This window comes from Pyrgilauda ruficollis, unplaced genomic scaffold, assembly GCF_017590135.1.
Source record: "Pyrgilauda ruficollis isolate IOZ18807 unplaced genomic scaffold, ASM1759013v1 scaffold32, whole genome shotgun sequence".
Classification (NCBI taxonomy): Eukaryota; Metazoa; Chordata; class Aves; order Passeriformes; family Passeridae; genus Pyrgilauda; species Pyrgilauda ruficollis.
In genome coordinates, this window is record NW_024524600.1 from 6,185,167 (window position 1) to 6,207,235 (window position 22,069).

Genomic DNA, 22,069 nt, shown 5'->3' on the forward strand with positions numbered 1-22,069 from the left:
ATATAAATAAATTTACATTTCATAAGTAAATTTACATTTGTTCAGAAATTTTTTAAAACACTGGCTTAAGATTTTCAAAATGTCAATGAATCAATCACAGGAGAAAACACAAAGCATCAATAATTAGAACAATATTTCACTTTCTCTTTTAACAGGATAGGGACTCTTTTCCCAAAAGTTCTATAAATTTACTTCTCAGCATAACATGATGATCACATATCTCAAACATTAGTTAACTATGCTTGGCAGGAAGGCTATGTAAATCACCTCCCTTTGTTTTTAGTGCATTTTCCACATGTTCAAGAAGCAGTGAAAAGATTAGTTGCTTAAGAGAAGAAAATCACTAAGATATAAAATCAAAGCACAAGAACACAAATCCTGTCAAATGTGGGGAGCATAATCCAGCAGAAAATAAAATCATATCTCTTTCATAGAAACTTGCTTAAATTATTTACGTATATTGAAATGTCTCTTTTCTAGACATTTTTAGAAAAAGAGAACACTACAAATAACCCTGTAGTGTCTCTTAGCACTATTTGTGGAAAAAGGAGCTACTCATCTTGGTTAAAAAATCTGAGTCTGGCCTTAAGCCAGCATGGGCCAGATCCTTCCATCCTTAGTAGAGCTGAATAGTACCTTAAGCTGGGCCTGATTATGAACCGATTACTCATGTTGTGCTGAGAGGCTTTTTTTTTGCATGAATGGGGCCATTGTGAATAAACATTTACAAGTGATTCACAATTTGGCCTATGTGAGTAGTCTCACTCCCATCAATGCCACTACTCACAGAGTAAAGCACTACTAAATAAAACTGGCAGAATGTGACCCTGTTGTAGTACTTGACATCTAACACGAAGATACTTTTTCATTAGCTAAATGAAACGCTGCAACCAACAGGCTATCATTCATTCTTCGAGACGAGGCTGATGCAAGAGCATGACAAGCTTAATGCAGGCCTGCAACTTATCACACCTCAGGTTTAATGAGGGGTTGAATAACTATTTATTTAATGTATAAAATTATGCTAGCAACAAGTAACAAAAAATTTCCATTGCTAGTTTTGAGGATGAGGAATTAATTAGAATTGCATCCCTCCCACTTAACTAAAATCAGCAGGAAGACGACATGGTCTTTTATTTTCCCCTTTGATTTTGGAAGCTTCAAGCACCTAAAATTGTTGTGATATTTTGAAAATGGATATTTATTCTGTAATAAATCTGTAATTGCAATAAATTCCTAGGAATTGTTGCATTTTACTCCTGACATAAAAACTTGTACAAATTATTTTGGGGGGATTTCGGAAGAAAACAATAGCAAATTCTGTTATGAAAATAAATAAGTAAATTGAAAGAGGCAACAACAAAAATGGATTGGAGATTGCCGGCCAAACTTTTCCTTCTTTGTCCACTAATGAAAACCTAACAAAAGGTTCTGGAAATCACTTTGGCATGTTTTAAATATTATACCTTAAAAATAATTTTGTGGAAACTGAATAAAATTTAGCAAAAAAAAAAAAAAAAAAAACAACAAAAAAAAAAAAAAAACAAACCAAACTGAAAGCAGTTTGCTAAAAAGTCCATTGTATTTCCAGCACTTTTATCCTTCTGCGTGTTGCAAAAGTGTCTATGCAAAATTAATGCCTCCACCTGTACCAAAAAAAATTTTTTTTTTTTTTTGCTTTAAAGCATAAGTCTAGCTTTACTGCTGTCTAAACAGACCATAAAAAATGAAAAAGATAACTCTTAGCCAGAATACTCTTTTCCAGCTCCTCAGGCCAAAGTAGAAGCTAATTTTTAGAAGGAGAATCAAATCAGGAAACCACAAATTGGGGTATATGTATGTGTTAAAATCTGAGTTTATTACTAGTGGAAAATAGGATAACCTTCCTTTCAGCTATGTAAAACTCTGCTGTAAAAATCCCATTTTTAGTTGATCCTGATGGTTTCAAAGTCAAGTTTGTTTTTTCTTTAAAGACTACAGAATTAGTCCATCTCCTATTTTTGTTTCAAGTGAAGCCGCCATGAGTGGGAGAAGAGAAAATCTGAGGATTCCTGTGTGTTTGTTTTTGTGAGTACTGGTAGTTCTGCAGTTGCTGTGGTGAAATCTGCTTCCCAATCTTCCCTTCTTCCCCCGTGCACCCTCTGTTCCTAACTAATGACCAAAGAGAAAAGCAAGAATGAGCAGGGGGTGCCCCGAGAGTTGTATCCTGTTCTAATCACAGCCATGCAAGTCCTTCTTTATTTCAATTAATTTACTTTGCCTTTATGAACCTGAGAGGCTGACTGTTGCTTTCAAAGAGGCTGACATTTCACTCATCTGAAGGAGCTTGGAATGTGACAGGGGAAAGGGAGGAGAAGTAAATCAAAGCAGATATCAATTCTCCAGATGTAAAGTATTTTTCTTCTCCTCTATTTTTTTCCACCAGAAATGTCAGAAAGTCTGCTGACATTTTAATTCCTTTGTGATAGGCTGGGAGCTGAGAGCCAAGTCCTGCTGCCATTGCAGTCAAAAAGATTTTTCCCATATACTTTAAGAGTAGCAAACTAGTCTTACACTCTGGAAAGCATATAAGCAAAGTTTCAATAAAATGTATTTAAAACTAAATGAACATTAACATCATCTTAAGATCATATGCAGACTGAAACTGACAAGCCTTGTTGGACTTTTTTGTTTCAATTTGACCATAGAGTAGCAAAACCTAGTAAAATGGACTGTACTGGAAGTAAAACCTCAGTGTTGTGTTGTTTGGGGTTTTTCCTAATCTGTTTCCTAATTCTAAAATTGTAGGAGTACTGTTCCTTGTTGTCTGTAAACCAAGCTTCATGACACCCTATCTGTAAACTTTAATTTAAATATACTAGTTGACACATAATCTGTGCACATCTTTTAAAACTCTATTAAGCACTGTGATCCTACTTTTAGAGTTATATGTGACCAAAAAAAAATCTCATTATCTTTAGTAGAAATACACTCAAGTCCATAAGATAAAGTAGCACCTTCTATTCTTATTGCATTAGAGGTTCATTGATATAAATTCAACAAGCTCAACATGCATTTAGCAAAATAGCAGAGCTGGCTTAGAGCAGCAGTGCAGCGCTGAGAGAACTCAGTCTACAAATTCTACCTACAACATGAGTGGTCATATATTTCCTTCTTTGCGTGGTGTGCTTAGAGATTTACATCATGGGTTCAGTATAATAAATTTATTTTCCTTTACCAAGTTGTTCCTTTTTGAAGTATTCATTTGTAAAGCATGAATTTTTTATACAGGACTGCTAAAAACCATGGAGTAGACACATTTGCTTAGTAGTTTTATTTTTTTTTTCAGGTTCTATAATCATATTTCATCAACTGGTACAACAAAACGTATATAAAAAGCAAAACAAAGAGGGCTTGTTGAGCTTGATGCATGGTAAATCTATTTGGTTTATTCTTGGTTTATTGTTAAATATTATATTGCATTTCTTAAAGCAGACATCGTGTATATTGTGATTTCTAGCATTCCACACACAGCAGCTTATTGTTGTTCCCTTTAAATATGGGAAATAAAAATGGTTTTAGTTTGCTTTAAAAAAAAAAAATTGAGAGAGGGTACTGCTATATTACATGGCCCAAGAAATATTGGCAGCATGCTCTTTGGCTTTCATCCGTAGAACTGCAATGCTAGAGGACCTCCTTTCAAACTCTGGCTTGGTTTCAAAAGCATGTCCATTGGTTGCCCCAGAAAGCAACGAGTCAGTGAAAAAATTATTGAGGGGCATATGGCTAAATTGATTCTGGTGGTTTGAAAAGCCTGTGTAGCCAGAATCTGTCCGGGGTGAATGGGAGTAAGGTGTCATACAGGAGGACGTATCTCGTGGCAGCATGCAGGAGGTAACCACAGAACCACTGGCCGCATTCCCTGCCCACAGATTGTTCTGAATCTGGAACATATAAAATGAACACAATTAAACTTAGATAGTTCATCTTTTGTTTTCTGCAATGCTTGATTTGCTTTACTTCACATATAATTGGTTCCCCTCTGAAACAAGCAAAAAGTATTTAACAAGTTTTCTGCAGTCATGTCAAAAAATAGTGTGAAGAGATCACATTAGACAAAATATGAGATTGTTCACTTAAAAGCAAGGGCTGATGAGTCATGCTCCTTATTTTGTCATCCATTTGTCCTGTAGTTCTATATATATTTCTAGTGTTGAACCTCAGAATGCCATCAGCCCAGCCAGTCAATAAAATTAATGGAAACACACAACTGACATCAGAGAAAAGGTGTCAAAAGAGTGTACAAGATCATAGATATTTTCAACATAACTGCTTCTCCTCATTAGAATTCCCACTGTAATGGTCGGAAAACGGTGAACAAAACAAACCAATTTGGATTTCTCAAGTGGTAAAGCCCAACAAGGATTTGAAAAATTTAATAATGAGAAGCTTTGCGTAATTATTTTAAAACAAATGAAACCCTAAAACATAGAAATTACTGATAATAAATACAAGACCTTTTCTTAAATTTGTTTCAAAGATAGATTTGGCACAAAATTTCTTTTCATGACTTTTTATGTGTAACTATACTTCAAGGGCATTTCTGTTTCAGCATTCAGCCTTAACAAGCTGCATTGTGCATCCCTGAAAAATGTTGCATGACAGACTAGGACACAAACTTTGTAGTTACCAGCAATGTCTGGAGCAACCATGTATTCAGTCTTTAATGTATACTTGGCAGTTGCTTAAAGCTCCGTTATGAGTCTCAGGCCTTCTACCATCTATGTATAGATGCCATTTATGGATAGGTATTTTTCACTTGTTTGTTACTAGATGAACAGACAGGAAGATTTTTAAGACCTAACATAAGTCAGTTCTTGTTGTTATGTCAGACTGCATGGCCTTTCATTCCTGCTCTATTCACTTGGATTTGATCAAGCTTCACACTCAGCAATTGCCCATCTGTTTTCCCAAACTCTCTACTCTCTTTCTATCAGTACTACTTGCATATGATATAATTTCTGACATACTCAAACTGCCTCGGTCATTCCTCATTTGCACACACCATTATACAACATACAGCTTTGTACGTCTTCTCCACTTTTACCTATATACCTTTCCTGAATGCTGATTTTTTTAATCTACAAATAACATCAGGCAAGACTTTTTTGCCCCTATTCACACTACAGATCTTGTCAGCCAGTAACTATATCCTTTCCTATTTGTTTTCCTTTGCTAAATTTGTCTTCACTCTAAAAATCTGTTGTCTGTTCAGTGTATCCTTACCCTGATGCACTGCAATTGAGCCCACGTGTCTTTGTTCTCTGTGATAAGTTGGAGTAACTCAATTACTCTTTAGTTAGCACTGAAAAGAGAATTCCCACTTCAAACTTAATTCTACATTCACATTCCAAATCCACAGACAAAGGAATTTTGACTTTAAGATATAAAGGTTATCTCTCTAGCTGAGTGATTTTTTCTGTCAAAGTAGAGGTCAGAGGAAGTAATGAATTATGACAGACACACACATACGCACACACAGAATGAAAACATGTTTCTAAGGCTGATGAGTTGTATTTTCTCCCATTGTCCTATCACTTTGCAACAGCACATACCAAACCACCAACAAGCTTAAGCGATAAATTATGGTTCGCTGAACTCTTCTAGCTGAGATCTACTGCAGATAGGAAGGATGAAATAGTTTTATTTTAAAAGTTAATATTTTAAACAGTTGTATTAGCAAGGTCATCAGGAGCTGACAAACTAATCTGGGCTCCTTGGGAATTCCAGCAACAAAAAAATAATCCAGTAAATGCTCCATTTTGGTTTCCTCTGAAAGCCTGGGGAAAAATCATGGTAGCAATATATCTCCCCAAACTCTGGGTCTGCTCAGCTTGTTTACACAGATATGCATGCATGCAGTTATAGTCCCACACACACTCATGGATGTGCCTTTCCATGCACACCCACACAGCTGGGCACACCTCAGGCTTCTGCTCCTGCATATTTTAGGTGATCTGCTGGCAGCCAGTGGAGGAAGTAAGGTCACTGAGGAAGGATATGGGAGATTTTTCTTTCTTGTGGGCCTCCTGATGTCTATATGAGGAAATCTAAAAAAAGTTTCCAGTAGCCTCCTCTCATAACGACTTTTCAGAAGACTCAAACATCAGCCCATGGGAGACTCTCTACAGTTTGACATGATTCCCAGCTGCCTTATTACTCCTTGATTAACCTACCTGAGCCAGTTTTGACTTATAATCAGATAAATTTCCCCAGGGAGAAACCAGTTAACCTATGCAGTGTCTAATGCATGAGCTATTTCTGAAGGAGCTCATAATCTCCAAAGCTAACTTACATGCAACAAAGTCTTATTTATCTGACTTACTGAAATTTCTTTCTAAGAAATGCTATGCCAAATGCTGCAGTCACCTAGGCAGCACAGACATAATTAGGGGAGGAATTTTCAAAGAAAAAAGCTTAAATACAAACATGAACAAGTTTGCCTTTAATAGAATCATGATGGGAGATCTTCAAAAGGTTCAGAGGCTCAGTTAGAAAGTGCCCAATAACCTATGTGGTCTGGAGGAATCACAAAATCACTCTTTCCTTTCATATTTTGAGTAGTTTGGTTTGCAGTAAACTAAGTTTAGTACCACCAATTTTCCTGATATTTTTATTCTAGACAAATCTCTTTCAATTTAGGTTCAGTGAGATTGCACAGGTGTAAATGAGAACAGAATTCAGCTGCAAATCCTAAAATATGCCAATATCTTTTTCAAGAAATATATGAACAAGCTATTAATTTCTAAAACTTTTAAAGGAGTGCACTAGGTTTCTTCCTTAGAGAAAGGAGTTCAAATTATTAAACTTAACTTCAGGAATGCCACAAGATTCTAGAGGGGCTTTACATCTCCTGTCATGAGGCAGTTATGCCTTCCAAAATAATGTTTCAGTTGTATCAATTTTCTATTCATTTTAGTTGGTTGAGTGACTTCACATTTGGTATTAAATTTTCATTTCTTTACAAGTATTTACAACATAAATATCTTGTAGTGAAATTTAGATGCAGAAGGTATTTCTGTATTAAAAATAAATACAGTAATGTTTCACAATAAGTCAAAATGATCAGACCTTCTTCTGGTATGTTAGAAGGAAAAGCGACATTATGTACATGAATTTAAAGAAAATATTTTTCCTCTTAAAATCTTGTGTGATCCATGAACTATATAAAAGGCAATTCAGAGTCTGTGAATGAGGCCATACATACAGCACATCTCTGGTTTCTGTTAACATCACAAACAACTTGAGCTTTGCTCTTGTGGTTACCATGAAATTACCAGAGCCCTTCAATATATTTACCTACTGTATGTTTTATACACACATACGAATGCACACACACCCTTCCTGATAGAAAAAGAAATAGGATTTCATAGCTGTGACAAGAACATAACTGGAGAGTTATGGTTGTTAACATGGTTATGATATAATTTCCTAGGCACGTGACCTTCTGTTAGACACTGCAGAGGAAAATGAGCTGAGGTAATTGGTCATCCTGCCTCGTGTCACCGCTTTTTTTCTATTAAACTTTCAAGCTCCCTGAACTTCAGGCTTTTTACGCAGCCTTTGGAGAAATCACATCAACCCAAATATCAATTTTTTTCCAGGAGTTTTGCTATCACTTCCCTAGCTTTGTTTTCCCATCACCAAACTCTTTACTCACGTTATTTCAGCCACCTGCCTATCCAGACTAGAGAATATCTCTGTTTGAGTGCACATGTTTTAGTGCTTCACATGGGAAACAAAATTCCAATCTCTTTTAAGATCTCTAGATATCAAGAGATGTTATTATTATTTTACATGATAAATGTTACATGTGCTGAATGTTATTATAATTACTCTAGTCATTAGAAACTACACATTTCCTCTGTGGAAAACAAGAGTGGCACTAAATGAAGAGTTAAGAATTTATGTAATTATAGAAAACATGTGAATGTCAGACTGATTTGCTAAATTTTTGTCACTCCTCTCCTTCCACTGCCAGAAAATATCATGTCTGTGCTAGCACAGGGTGCTACTTTCAGGAGATTAAATGCAATAGCTGTTAAACTGCTCAAAATTACTAGTTCACAGCTTGTATCTGTTGGTCATTCCTAGTCCATCACCACAATTAATTTGGTTTGTAAATTTCCACTTTTTTTTTTTCTGGGTGCCTCTTTATAACATCTGTAATAGAGGCAGAAATTTGCCTGGACTTCCTAATCTTGTAGATTCTCAGAATAATTTAAACTGAAAAAAGCCTCTGGGATTATTTTTCTAAACCCTTGCTTGCAGCTACTCTTGAATTTAGATAAGGTTACTCAAACCCCATCCAGCCATGTTTTGAGTCGCTCCAGCTGCAGGGGTTCATTAATTTCGATGGGCAGTTTGTCCATGAGAGCTTCACCACTCTCATTGAATTTTTACATTAATATCTAGACAGAGTACTTCTCAGTGTTTAATTTGTGATCATTTTGTAGGAGCTGTTGGAAAAGTGCACATGTGAAGATCACCTGCACTGTATTGGGCTCATGTATGAGAGAGATGCAGTGCACAATTTTCAGATATAAATAAAATGCTAATTAGCACATGACAGTGCGAGGCTTAACAATACAGATTTAAAATATGTGATAGACCCCTTCAGCCCACATTTGGTTTACACACGGTGAACAAAATAAAAATCTCACCATTAGACTCCACATTTAGACAAGTTTGCTAAGCTTCAAAATAATGTAGGATTTGAAAAGTCATCAAGCTTTCATTCCTGTATGGGATGTTTTGTAAACTGTAAATTCTCCCTACTGCAATCTCGAGGCCACTTACAATATGGATTAATTATATTTCAACTCTATGATACAGTTAAATACAATATTTCATGTCTTGAAAAATACTAATAAAAATTTTGTGTATCTTAGGGGGAAAAAAAGAATTTGCCATATAATTAAGCCCCAGTAAAGTCACTCACACTTAAAGAAATACATGTGTCACAAAAAAAAAAAAAAAACCCACAGAGCAACAAACTGAATGTTGAGACTATGAGAAGGACCACATAGAGTGGTGGTTTATGACCAAAAAAAAATAAAAGTGCAGTGCATAAGCTACTTCGTGTGGAGCAGACACCACCCAGAAGGATTAGAAGTGTCACTCCACCCTTGTTGGAAGATCAGGCACAGCAAGGCAAGTGAGCACACATGCAGCGAGACACACACCATGCAGGTGGTGGCTCAGCCCGAGCTCCACGCTGTCACAGCTAGACAGCATGGGTGTGTGATAAAACTTCTTTGAAGCCAGCTCAGAGATGTCTGCCACATCTACTCATGCTCAAGCAGTGCACCCCTAGCCCTAATGAACTATTGTGATTAACTGTCATTTATGTGTCTACTACAGTTAAAAGAAATTTTAAGTCATATAACATGTGGTGTTTAATACATTCCATATGAACATTTAATTGGAGCATGTAACTTTGATTATTGCTAATGAGGATTAGCCATATGTACCAAGGCTAGAGCAAACGATAATGATGATCCAAGGACTTAGTACTTAACATATGTATACTGATACCACTTCTACACTCTTTGACTGCCAACACATCATGTGATGCCATGCTGTTTAACATATTAATTTGATTTATCATTCTGATGGATGGAATGCAAATTCCAGCCTCTTCCTTCTATTTATTATATTTCAACATTTTCCTTTGTTTCTACACCTTCTATATCATTCTTGTTCCCATACTTTTGAAAAGCTTTTGTTGTCTTAGGATTCCCACCTGCACTAGTTGGATTTTTTCAACTGAAACAAAAAAATTAAATTCTATCCTATCCAAGTCTTGCCTGTATTTTCAAGAAAATTTAAAGAAAAACCCAAACATTTTGCATGTGATATTAAGAGGGAAAGTAGAGTGGTGTGATAAAATTAATTCTTTTGAAAGAACTTTGAAGAAAAATTACAACAAATGATTCAAAGGACAAGTAAGGAGGAATGACACAAAGAAAGAGCCTAAGTGGGAGAAAAATATTGACCTTTTTTATCTGCTTTTCAATGATACAATTTAATGTTTATTTACATACTGATGCACTTATTTATAAAGATAATATCTTTATCAATTTGATTCACACAGGAAAGGCAGGGAGTCTGTGTCATAATAGTATAGGCTCTTGTATGTGTAAATAAGGGGGGTTAAAAAGAAAATTTGTCTTATTTCTCATAGGTAATCATTGAATCTGATGAGATCAAGTACCTTTGTAACAAGAGCCTTCCCACTAACATAGGGTGGTAGAGGGAGTCAAATAAAGACCAATAAGGCAAGAGAAGAATAAAGCTAAAGAGGCTTTTCTATTGTTCCTCTTCCAACATATCTATACATCTGTGTAGATAACTACAGATGACTGCAGCTGAACCAGGTATCAGAATAAAAAAAATGCTGATGGATCATCTTACCTATTTTACACCGTATGTTTGAGGAATAAAAATTTTAATTGATCCAATTTTTGACAGCTGTAAAGGGAATCCGTGTCTGGCATAAAAGTCCCTTTGGTTAAGTTTCCTAAACACAAACGTCTAATACTTATCTGACCATGGCTGCCTAAAATGAAGAATGGATCCTTTTTTTAAATCCTGTTCATCAACACTTCAACAGTGTCTCAGATATTCTGAGACCATATTTAATAACACTCTACACTGTATTTAAGTAACCAAATTAAGTTTGGCTTGTATACTAACATTCACTCTGGTGACATGAAGTAAACTTCCCCATGAAGGGAATCTTCATTCACGTCCCCACTGATGTTAAGATGTTCCATCTTCACTTTCATATCACCAGTGGCATATTGCTAGTTAAACTAAAAATGTCTAGCATATGTGTTTTCCTGAGTGCACTTAAGATTACTTAGACCACAATGTGTTGTATCTGCAAGAAAACATTGAAGTTCAAACACTGAAATTAATGAACCTGAAAACTTTTACTAAAATTAATGAAAATCACTGTCCATAAAATCTTCCTAGAAAAATCTGATTTTCAGCATAATGTTGTTAGAGCTTTGAAAAAAAAATCTGAATAACAGATGATTTTTCTAGAATGTTGTACAAACTGCCCTTCTCTGTAACCCAGGTTTTGGTAGTATCATTAATGGAAGATATATGCATGCAGAATTTGGCCAGTTTAGGAGATATTCAATTTCTTGGCAGGTTTAATTCAGGAGATATTCAATTTCTCAGACAGGCAACTAAAAAAACCCAAACAAACAAATAAATCTAAAGTCAATATACTGTAAAAATAATTAAAATTAGACTGAAAGACCAAAGCAAAGAATTATGATCTACCCAAAAAAAATCTAAATTGTTATTATTGTGAAGATAAAGATGTGGAAATTAATAGCAAAATTAGACTGGATTATAGAGACGGGTGTTGGACCAGATCACCTTCAGAGGTCACTTCCAACCTCAATTTTCCTCTGATTCAGAACCAACCTTCTGTCTAAAATGAGTTGAAACATTCATTTTCTCACAGGAGAAACCTTTCAGGTTTATGAAGTCACACAATGCACAGCAGCATTATGTTCTTTATTTGTAGTTGATGAAGATAATTGGTGAAGAGACTAAGCAGAAGTCTCCACAACACCCTCTGTTGACTGCAAGAGACTGATGCTTCTGCTGGAACACAACCGAGATGTTTTCTCAACATATCCATGGCTGGACTCAAAACAGAAAATCTGCAGGCTGCAAATCCTTATAATGCACACCAGAAATTCATATTTGTTCCTGCTCTTTCTGCCATAAAGCTGTAAACTTCTCAGCTTGATTTCATCCTTTTTCAATATTCAAACTATATTTTCTTCCAGCAACAGGGAGTCTGTTTTTCTCCGTGTTGTTTCTTAAATAGACTCTAGCGATCTGTGTTCCATAATCCACAAGAAAAAAAATTACTTATTTAAAAGTACATTTAAAAATTATTTATCTAAAAGTATGGCAAAGCTTGTCTAATATTTGCCTATTTCATTGTCACAAGTGCCTGCGATGATGGTGATATGGGAATAAAAGTAAAGGAAAAAACTATATTTGTTTTCTTCTTTTACATTAACTACAATGAAATAAAGTAATTGTTGGGGAAATCAATTTATAACATTAAAATGAAACCATTTTAAATACCTTTTCTGCCTGAGTTGTGGGATAAATTGATGAATTTATAGCAAGTCAGGAGCTGTATACTTATTTTCCATAAGTGAAGCACTTAATAATGGACATTTAGTAGTCATTGTGTTTTTAAAACAGATTTTTGTTGTCTCAGTCATTCTCACTGGAAATGTTAAATGCATGATAGAGATGTGGTTTTACTGAAGGACAGGATTTCAGAATGTGAAAACTATGAATTACCACCAGGTTAGCAAGAATATGAATTTTTATTAAATGTTCTGTGTAATAGCCTGTATACCTACTCATATACAGAAAAGTAGCCAAATTTTCCTCTGAGGAGAGGGCTACCTTGTTTTTAATATGTAACCAAGCTATGTGTGCAAGGCCTCAGCTGAAACAGCCAAAGTGCACTCACACCTTCATTCAGCTCCTTGCTCCCGTTATTGAAGTACAGAACAGCACAACGCAGCATTCTCGTGTAGGTGACCAGACCTGATTACACATTTGTGCCTCTCTGTTTACCTGCAGTCTGTTAGTCTGTGCTTGCAGGTGAAAACGTGGCATTTGTGCTTTTGAATGAGTACACATTTTGTATTTCTACACACTAAAGATGCTTGATCTAAGATGATAGTACCAGCATTTGCATTTCAATCTTCTGTTTTTAAGAATCTATTAATTAGGAAATATTTGTCAGGCTGAAGCGTAGTTGTGTCATCTGTCTAGCAGATATTTTTTGACAAAAATACAAACAGAAATGCAGAGAATTAATCTTTTTAACAATCTGAAAGTACAGAATAGATATTTTATTGGGTTAGAATTCTATAGTTCATATTATCATATAGTTAAAAATGTGGGATTATTGAAAAACATTAATTTTAGGGCAATCATTTTAAGTGCTTACCAATGACATATTATTCCATTATCTTATACTAATGGAATTTGGTCATTTAGGAAAATGTGTAGATGGTATCCTACTAAAAATACAAGATAAGCTAGCAGACACAAATTTAGTGTAGAAATCCCAAAGCTTCAGCACTGTTGCTTGTATCACTTGCTGTGATGCTGTAGGTAAGTCAGAAAGACCTTGAAAGGAAAGTTGACCACCTTGAATGATATCTGTGAGTGAATGCAAATCTATGTCTTTGTGAATCTACCTGGGGCTACCTAAGATTGTGTCCACCTACCTAAACACAGACCCATGCAGTGGTTGCTAATGCAATTTGGGTTATTGCCCTGCTACATTTTAAAATAAAACCAGACGACTTACAAGTGCCACCACAGCTGAAATGGTTGTGTTCATGTTCTGAGCTGCTGGAACACAGGGCAGCTCTGGCCCAGGCACCAAACCTAGTAATATGCAACCTCTTCAGAGGTAAAGCACATTAAACTGAGTAGATGACACATGAGTCAAAGACCCCTGGTTCATAGCTAATCACATTCATAGAACCATAGAATCATTAAGGTTGGAAAAGGCCTCCAAGATCAGCAGGTCCAACATTTGACCAAACACTGCCATGCCAACTAAAGCATAGCCCTAATTGCCATTTCCAGTCAATTCTTGAACTCTTCCAGGGATGGTGACTTCAGCACTCAACCACCATTTCAGAGAAAAAATTCTTCCTGATGTCTGATCTGAACCTCCCCCGGCTCAGCTTGAGGTCATGTCCTCTTACCTCTCACTTGTTCCCTAGGAGAAGAGACCAAGGCCCATCTTGCTACAATCTCATTTCATGCAGTTGAGAGTGATTTCATGCAGTAGAGAGTGATAAGGTCTCCCCTGCAACTCCTTTTCTCCAGGCAAAAAAGCCCAGCTCCCTCAGCTGCTCCTCACAGGACTTGTGCTCCAGACCCCTCCCCAGTTCCATTGCTCTTCTCTGAACATTCTCCAGCCCCTCAATGTCATTCTCACAGTGAGAGGCCCACAGAATTTGAGGTGCAGCCTCACCAGTGCCAAGTAAAGGGACACAATCCCTGCCCTGCTCCTGCTGGCCACGCTATTGCTGATCCAGGCCAGGATGCCACTAGGCTTCTTGACCACCTGGGCACACACTGGCTCATGTTCAGCTGCTGTCAACCAGCACCCACAGGCTTTTCTCTGTTGAGTCAATTTCCAGCCATTCTTCCCCGACCCTGAGGAACTCTTCATTCAGCCAATTTAGAGGATGACCAAAGCAAGCTCACATAGAATATGAGTATTTTCTAAAGGCTGGCAGAGACCCCGCTACTTAATGAAGCTGAAGAGCACCAAAACACCAGTAGTAGAAGGGAACCATGAAAGATTTTTTTGCTTTGCATGGTGCTTTTTTTTTATTATTATTAATTATGTGGTAAAAGCAATGTGAAGCCAGAGACATGAAAAAAAAATGGCTCCAGAATAAAAATATTCAATGTGCTAAAACAAGCAAGAAGACAAACAAAAGCAGAGTGAGGCAAAGCAGTAAGCCGAAGGACTGGAGAAGGGAGACAGAAGATTACAACCTTATTATGCAGTATATCTTACTATTTACTAGCAGGGAACTGAAAAAGGAAAAACAAAATAAAGCAAATTAAACCAGCTGCAATGGTCTGAGAGAGCTATCCTGTCCCTCTGCCTCTCTCCCCCAGTGATATACATTCATTTCAGATTCTGCATGGCTATATTACGATTTCATGCTAGTAGGAGACTTGTTCTATTTAATGGTCAGTTGAGGTCCATAAGGAAATGGTGCACGTTTAAAACATCAAAAAGAAGCTGTCTAGAGATCAGGTAGTTTATACTTCATCTTAGCAAAGTATGCAAAACCAGAGTTCTTAGGATGGCTGCCAAATATAGAACCAAAGCACTGCTTGGTCTTTACCATACCTGAGGGTAGCTGTCAGTCCTTGGCAGAACAGATATATCATAGGTGGCAGCAAAGTGGCTCTTGGCTTGCTGGATCTGACCATAGCGTTCTCTTTTTCGCCATTTTGCTCTTCGATTCTGGAACCAAACCTATAGTATACAAGGAAAGAGTCATCGGGGTAAACAAAATTATATACTGCGCAAAGGATGTTAGGAAAATAAGAGATTTTGGAGAGTGGCTTTGAAAACTTCTGTTTATCTTCTAAAGAGAAGTTCTCCACCTGAAAATTAATTTTTCACTGTTTCAATCTTGTAGATGTCACACTTGCTTAACTTATTGCTGGCTATTTTAAACATACATACTGTTTCATTTATATTATCTCAAAACAAACAAACAAACAAAAAAGACAACCAGAGAAAGATCAATCTGTAGCAAGTAAAGAAACATTCTCTTAAATTCCCATGCCCACTGACTTGCTATAACTGCCCATAATCTGCCTCCTAGAGGTGTCCATTATCTTTATCAAGTGTAGTAATAAAAAGGCAGGAAAAATTGGCACAAGGACAGTAGTCTGCACAGCCAGAAAGGTTCCTATAAGGAAGGCTAAAAGACCAGGACAATAATAAAAAGTCACCACGTCACAGACAGTTTTCAAGCTATTGTGAATTTTTTTTTCACTTCGGTGTAAGGTTATATCTGTTTCTCATAATGGAAGACAAAAGAATTGCACTTTCAACTATGGAATAATTTAGATTTTATGCTTAAATGTGTTTGTAGTCCTTGGTCTGTTCTGTAACATTTTGAGTGTCAAGTACTATACCAAAAACCCATTATATGACAATTTCTTTCTGTCACTGATAACTTTCCTTGTCCCATGGTCTTAATAATTTTTTCTTGTCTTTCAGACAGTTTAGTTTGGACTGGTTAGGAATTATGCTGATGAATAAAGGGGATTGCTAAGAAAAGTAACACTGTATAAGAGTAATATTCAACTAGTCATTGTTGTTCTGGTGTAAGCAAGCTCACTGAGACTTTTTTAAGAAATCACAATTTTAACTGAACCATTTTTTTTTAAAGGAAACAATGGCATTGGTTAGTCATCCTGCTAAATTGATCGTTAATTCATTTCAATGTATGCATACATGAATGGCGCTTTTTTATAGATACTTCCTGTATTTTGAGGGATATTTTCTGATTCCGTATTGTGGGATATTTAAAATAACACTGTTTGGTTTATAACTCCATTCTTGCATTGATCTTTGGAGAACTCAAGTGTCTTTTGATACTGCTTAAGTAACCAGGGCATAATTTTGTTCATTTTGATTTCCAAGGACTTGTGGCAAATGTGACATTTTTAAAAGATTCAGCAATCAAAGCAAGGCTCATGCATATAACTCCTGAGTATATATTGTTAGGAACCTCGGTGGTAAATTTGTGTTATTTATGATGCCTGAGGTTCAGCAAAAAGAAAACGGAAGGCAAAAAAAAATCTCCTGTCTCCACAAGAGGCATCAAGGACGTGATAAGGAAATTTAGTCATGAAGTTCTTTCCTTGAAAAAAGACCTTGACAATCTTCTTAAAATGGGTACCAATTACTGGACTGACATGCAGCAGGAAAGAGAACAACTTAGATAAATTAGGTTCAGGTTGGCTCTCTCTGCATGTGTGCAGGACAAATACTAAATTGGATGTTGATGAAATGGTGGTGAAGGGAACTGTGGGTAAGGTATCCAGCTGATCACTCTGCTACACTAAATCAATTTGCTTGGATTCATAGAAGTAAATGAGAAAAGGCACTTTTTTTTTTCCTTTGACAATCCCCCAAAATGTTTCTGTTTACACCACTTTACTAGAAACTTACTCTTGGCAGAGATAAAGTAACCATTTGCCTCCACAAAGCAATGTAGAAATCTGCTGCTTGTTATCCCTGAATTGCCAGATGCTTGCCTTTAATGACGTAAGGCCTTGCAAATTGCTTAATCTTGTGATGGAATCTCTTGCTACTCTGGATAGAAATGATCAACATGTCCTTCCATATTTAGCATATGAGAATGCAAAGATCAGTTATCTTTTAAGAAAGGTAAGAACATGTTTAAATAAAATAGAAATAAATACTCTGTGAAAGTCTAATATAGACATATATTTTTCATTTACTGTCTTCTTTTTAATGGTCTTATCATGTGAAGCCTCTAAATCTTAGAAAAAAAATGTGATAAAAAGTCAGATGACATGCTTTAGTTCAATTTTTCCCTTCCTATTCTCGCTACAAATTTGTTCTTGAAGTAGTTCTCCGTGTTCCAGTATTCTACATTTGTTAGAACAGTGTTTTAACATTATGCTACCTTCCTTTTTTTAAGACAAGACTAAATCACAATGAGTGGAAATTCTACTTGGAAAGCTGTACCAAATTCCAGAGAGGAATTGTGCAGAGCCTAAAGAGTTAAAAGCCACTGAACCAAATTCCATCATCTTTGCTGATACCACATCGATGTAACTGAACACAAAGTTTTGGACTCTATTTTCTGATGACAATGGCAAACGTGATGCCTGCTTGAATAGACATGAAAAGAACGCTTCTTTATAAAATTAATTAGCTGATTTTTTCTGAAAGTGTTTCTGATTTAATTTCAGTTTGCATGCATGTGCACTGATGTCTATTTCTCTACATGCATGTGTGAGTACGCATTTAATTACAAGTTGTGAAGTTGTTATCATATTCAAGTCACTAAATTAAAAAAATTAATCCCAGTCTGTAAGAATCAACAGAACTGTTATTCTCTAAATTGAAATAATTATTATTGCCAGAACAGGAAAGATATCTAAAATGAAGATAAACTTGCAAAATGTGGCTCACACCCTTTTCTAACAGAAGACCTCTAAACAAGGGAAAGGCTGCATTTCCTGGATATTTAGCTTCTTTTCTCACCATTGCACATCAAAAGCCATAAATATTATTGAGATTACTATATGAGCACATACTGAATCAATCACATTTGTACGCAGCTACAATATTTAAATAATGTACTAAGTGGTTACCAGTATGTTTGGTTCCAAAAACTAGAATAACATTATTAATAAGTTATGAAAGTTTAAAAGCCAGAAATTGTACATTCTAATTTTGTGATTTCTAAGATCATTCCATACAGAAAAGATTAATAGATTATGTCCTTGATTTACACAGGCACAAAAGATACACACGCACATATCTATGCAAATATAGCTATATAGGTATATAGATACTTATACATATTTATGTATGCGCAGATTCACTGCACAGTCTTTGGATAGAAACAAGGAATTTTGTTACTTTTCAGACTGCAATTTTCATGCCATGACACACACAGAATTCTCTGCATCTGGGTTCTGCATTGTCATCAGTCTGAACTACATGCAACAAGTCTTTAGTGGGATCTTTACATGTAACAATTTATGTTTTCACTGCCAGGAATACTACAAGAGATCAAGACAGCTTTATTATTGATGTTGTTTTCTCATCCTTTAAGCAAGTGTTCAGAACTGCAACACAAGCTATTTAAAAAAATAACAAGTTATTTTAGCACTACAGCATAACAGCTCATGTCCATAAAGAAATGAAGCAAAACGAGCCGTTTACTTTAGCTTTATGGGCTTTTGTACAACCCCCGAGAGTGCAATTTAATCATTCCTACAATGCACAATTTGTCATAGAAAGGCTAAAATCTGGTTCCTACCTGGACTCTGGCCTCAGTGAGCTCTGTTCTCAGAGCTAGCTGTTCTCTTACATAGACATCGGGGTAGTGAGTTTTTTGGAATACTTTCTCCAGTTCCTCCAGCTGCAAACTGGTGAAAGTTGTTCTGTGTCTCCTCTTCTTGCTGCTGGAGACATTGCTGTCACACTTATCACCAAGTTCATCCAGGTCCCCCTTCTCCTGCAGCCCTTTCACTGGAGACATCCTGAGATTGTTGCAATTGTCCATGGGCCTGCTCAGCTCTGTGTGAAGAGGCTGTCCTTCCACTTTAGTAATCCCGTAGTTCACTGTGTACAAGGTGGGTTAACAGCTGGTTAATAAATGATCAAGGGGGAAGAAGAGGTGTTTAGATTCAGGAGTTCATATAAAATAGTTTCACAAGGAACCGGATTCCATCGTGGCAGTGATGAGATCATTGAAGAAGAATTTGTAATATTAACTACAAATAGAATAAAAGTGCTAAATCACATTGAATTTTAACCGAGAATGATATCTGAAAATATCATCTGAAAACCTACAGAGTAAGGAGACTGTGCAAGAGACTTGGATATTTTCACCCTACTACTACTGCTGCTAAAGTAGCTAACAATGCATGAAATCAGCCTCAGCTAGAGTTGTACAGATAAGGAATCTTAGCCCAAAACAGATTTTCACAGAAGAGGCACAAAGCTGTTGACAAATGTGCCTTTAAACTTGGAAGCAAATGTGAAAACCTCTATTTCTATGAAAATACAAAGTAACAGTGAAGTAAACTTAATAGTTGTAAACTGACAAATCAAGAAGCAAATGAAACAAAAAATTAAATTCTCTTTTTAATTCAAGAAATTCCATATACCTTCTTCTGCATTTGTGAAGTGGAATTGTTTCCAATGAGGTTTGTTATGGTTACAAAATACAGGGCATTTCTGCAAAATGTTAACTCATTAAAAGAGATAGTTTCCTATACTTTGTAAAAGGATTGCAGGAACTTAAGGTAAAACTTGGGTGGTAGAGATAAGAAATATTCCACAGTAGCTTCTTAATAAGAAATGAAAACATTTCCTACTTTTCAATATTTTTACTTATCACATATCACTGGAAAAATAAAGAGGTAAGTTAAAGAATTCCAAAACACTTTTTTTTTTAATTTTCTAAGAAAAGGCGGAAACAAATATTCAAACTCTATAGAAGTTAAAACTTACAACCGTGCTATGTAACAGAATAAGCCTGCTTTGAGATTGTCTCATGTTCTCAGTAATTTCTTTTCTTTCAATTCGAGCTGATTGCAATGAAACACAATTTTTAGATACTTACCATCAACACATACATAGATAGGAAATGCCCCAAACCCCTCGAGGTACACAATAAATTAGCTAATTAAGAAAAACTTCAATGTATAAATCAATTTCCTATAGGTTTTTGTTTTTTAAATTACACTTGAAGAAATTTATCAATTTCTTACCATTTTTTCGTACAAATAAAAGAACTTTCTCTAAATATATATATATGCTTCAATGATTTTATGAAGTCAAAAAGCGTATCATATTGTTAGTCTTACTGCAGCTGATCTTAACCATGTTCTTCAATTTTTCTAGGAAATTAGTTTTTAATTTTTTTTTCTGTAGCGATTTTCATCATGTTGGAATCATGAGGAAGATTTTAAAAAGAAAATCCGTTTTAAAAATATGTTTTAAAAAGAAAATCTTCCTCATTCTCCTTGCTCATAAGCTAGAAAATTTTATTACTTGATAAAATGCTTAACGCTATTCTTTGGATGACCGACGGGGTTTTCGGAAAAATCACCTTCACGCATCAGTGGGTAACACTGCAGAGAACCCCGCTACCGTCGCAGGACGATATTTGAAGGAAGCAGAGATGACCAAGCGGCCTTCCGTCCCCTGCCTGGATCGGCACCGGAGAGCCGGCCGTGTCCGGGCTCCGTGCCACACCGACACGCCGGCCGGCGATGCTCTTTCCCGGGAGTTTGCTGCGTGAAACTGCGCGGCTCGCAGAGGGGCGGGAGTGCCCGGGGAGCGGCCGGAGGGCGACCGGAGGCCGGTCAGGGGGTGCCGGGGGTGCCGGGGTGGCCAGGGTGTGCCGGAAGGTACGGGGGGCTGCCGTGTCCTGCAGCACCCTCCGGGAGCCGCCGGCCCGTCGGTGCCCCGGGCGGGCTGCCCCGGCGGCGGGCGGGCTGCGCCCGGAGCCGTGTTCTCGGCCAGCCGGGGACTCGGGCCGGGGCTGGTGGAGAGGGCAGTAGCTGAAGAGCTGCACTGAAAGGAAAAGTGCTCTTCAAAGTAGTGGTTTGCCTTCTCCCGGATTCTTTTTTTTTTTTCTTTAATAGTAGCGGGAGTACTATTATAACAGTAGTATTGTTACTGTTATTGTTATTTTACTACTACCTGACAGCCCCTCTCATGCCCACTTCCGAAGGCTGCACAGCTGCCTTTGGTCTCCCTGGGCGGGAGAATCCCTGCCCTCCCCCGTACATCTGCGGGAGGGGGAAGAACCCTGGGATGACCACTCACCGTTGCTGTCCTGGCAGGGTGATGTCCTCTCCAGCCTCACATGATGCTCAGCTCTTTGCAGAGGGTTGAAGGCCTGTACGCATTTGCTGCCTGACGTTTTGCTATAAAAGGACTCATTGTCCAAAGTTTCCATAACGTGCTCCAAACTGCCTCCTGCTCCCATATAAAAGTCACTGTTCTTGCTCGGCTGGCTCTTCAGGGCAAACTTCTCACTCAGAAAATCCATAATCATCTAAGGCTGCTTGAGAGCCTCTTCCCTAGACAGAGGCTGGACTGTGAGCAAGGGAGGGAGAGTGAGTGGATGGGAGGAAAGGAAGGAGGGAGGGAGGAAGAGGCGTTCAGCGCTTAGAGAGCTGTTTTTCCTCTGAGCCTTTGATTTGTCTTGTCTTGAAAGGGGAACCCGAAGTTGCTCTTATATCTTGAAGCTCAGCAGGACTTCTTGTGCAACCTCCCATTTCTAATGAATATGAAAATAAGCAAGCAGTCTAACTCCACCCCAGGTCCCCCAAGACCTAATCCCAACACAGGAGGGAGTTCCAGGCCCATTTTCCACAGACAGATATGTTTCAGACAGACACACACAAGCATCTGGGGAGGGTGAGGGGAGAAAGGGAGGGAGAGAGGGAGGAAGGGGAGGGAGGACAAATAAAAAGGACATTTCCCCTGTGCGACCTATTCTCATTTCTCCAGGGATCCTGGAAAGAGTAATCCCTCTCTTCCCTCCCTCTCCCCCCAGCTCCCTGAGAGGCTTAAAGCGAGGTAATTTCAGGGGCACATACCCTTAAGTAAAGGATCTTCTTTAATCGATTTGACTGATATGTCGGTAGCCACAGTCCTGCTCTCTGAAGCTGTAAAATTAAGAACCGG

General features: G+C 37.3%; 1 protein-coding gene across 1 annotated transcript; it reads right to left on the reverse strand.

The window, feature by feature from the left end:
- Positions 1–3,298: 3,298 nt before the first annotated feature.
- Positions 3,299–21,465, reverse strand: ALX1 (ALX homeobox 1). The gene is made up of 4 exons (XM_041474425.1): positions 21,203–21,465; positions 18,681–18,985; positions 14,990–15,118; positions 3,299–3,923 (listed from the first exon to the last, which is right to left on the reverse strand). Exons 1-4 carry the CDS (start codon positions 21,432–21,434, stop codon positions 3,603–3,605), a joined length of 987 nt encoding a protein of 328 aa, XP_041330359.1. The 5' UTR covers positions 21,435–21,465; the 3' UTR covers positions 3,299–3,602.
- Positions 21,466–22,069: the final 604 nt, after the last annotated feature.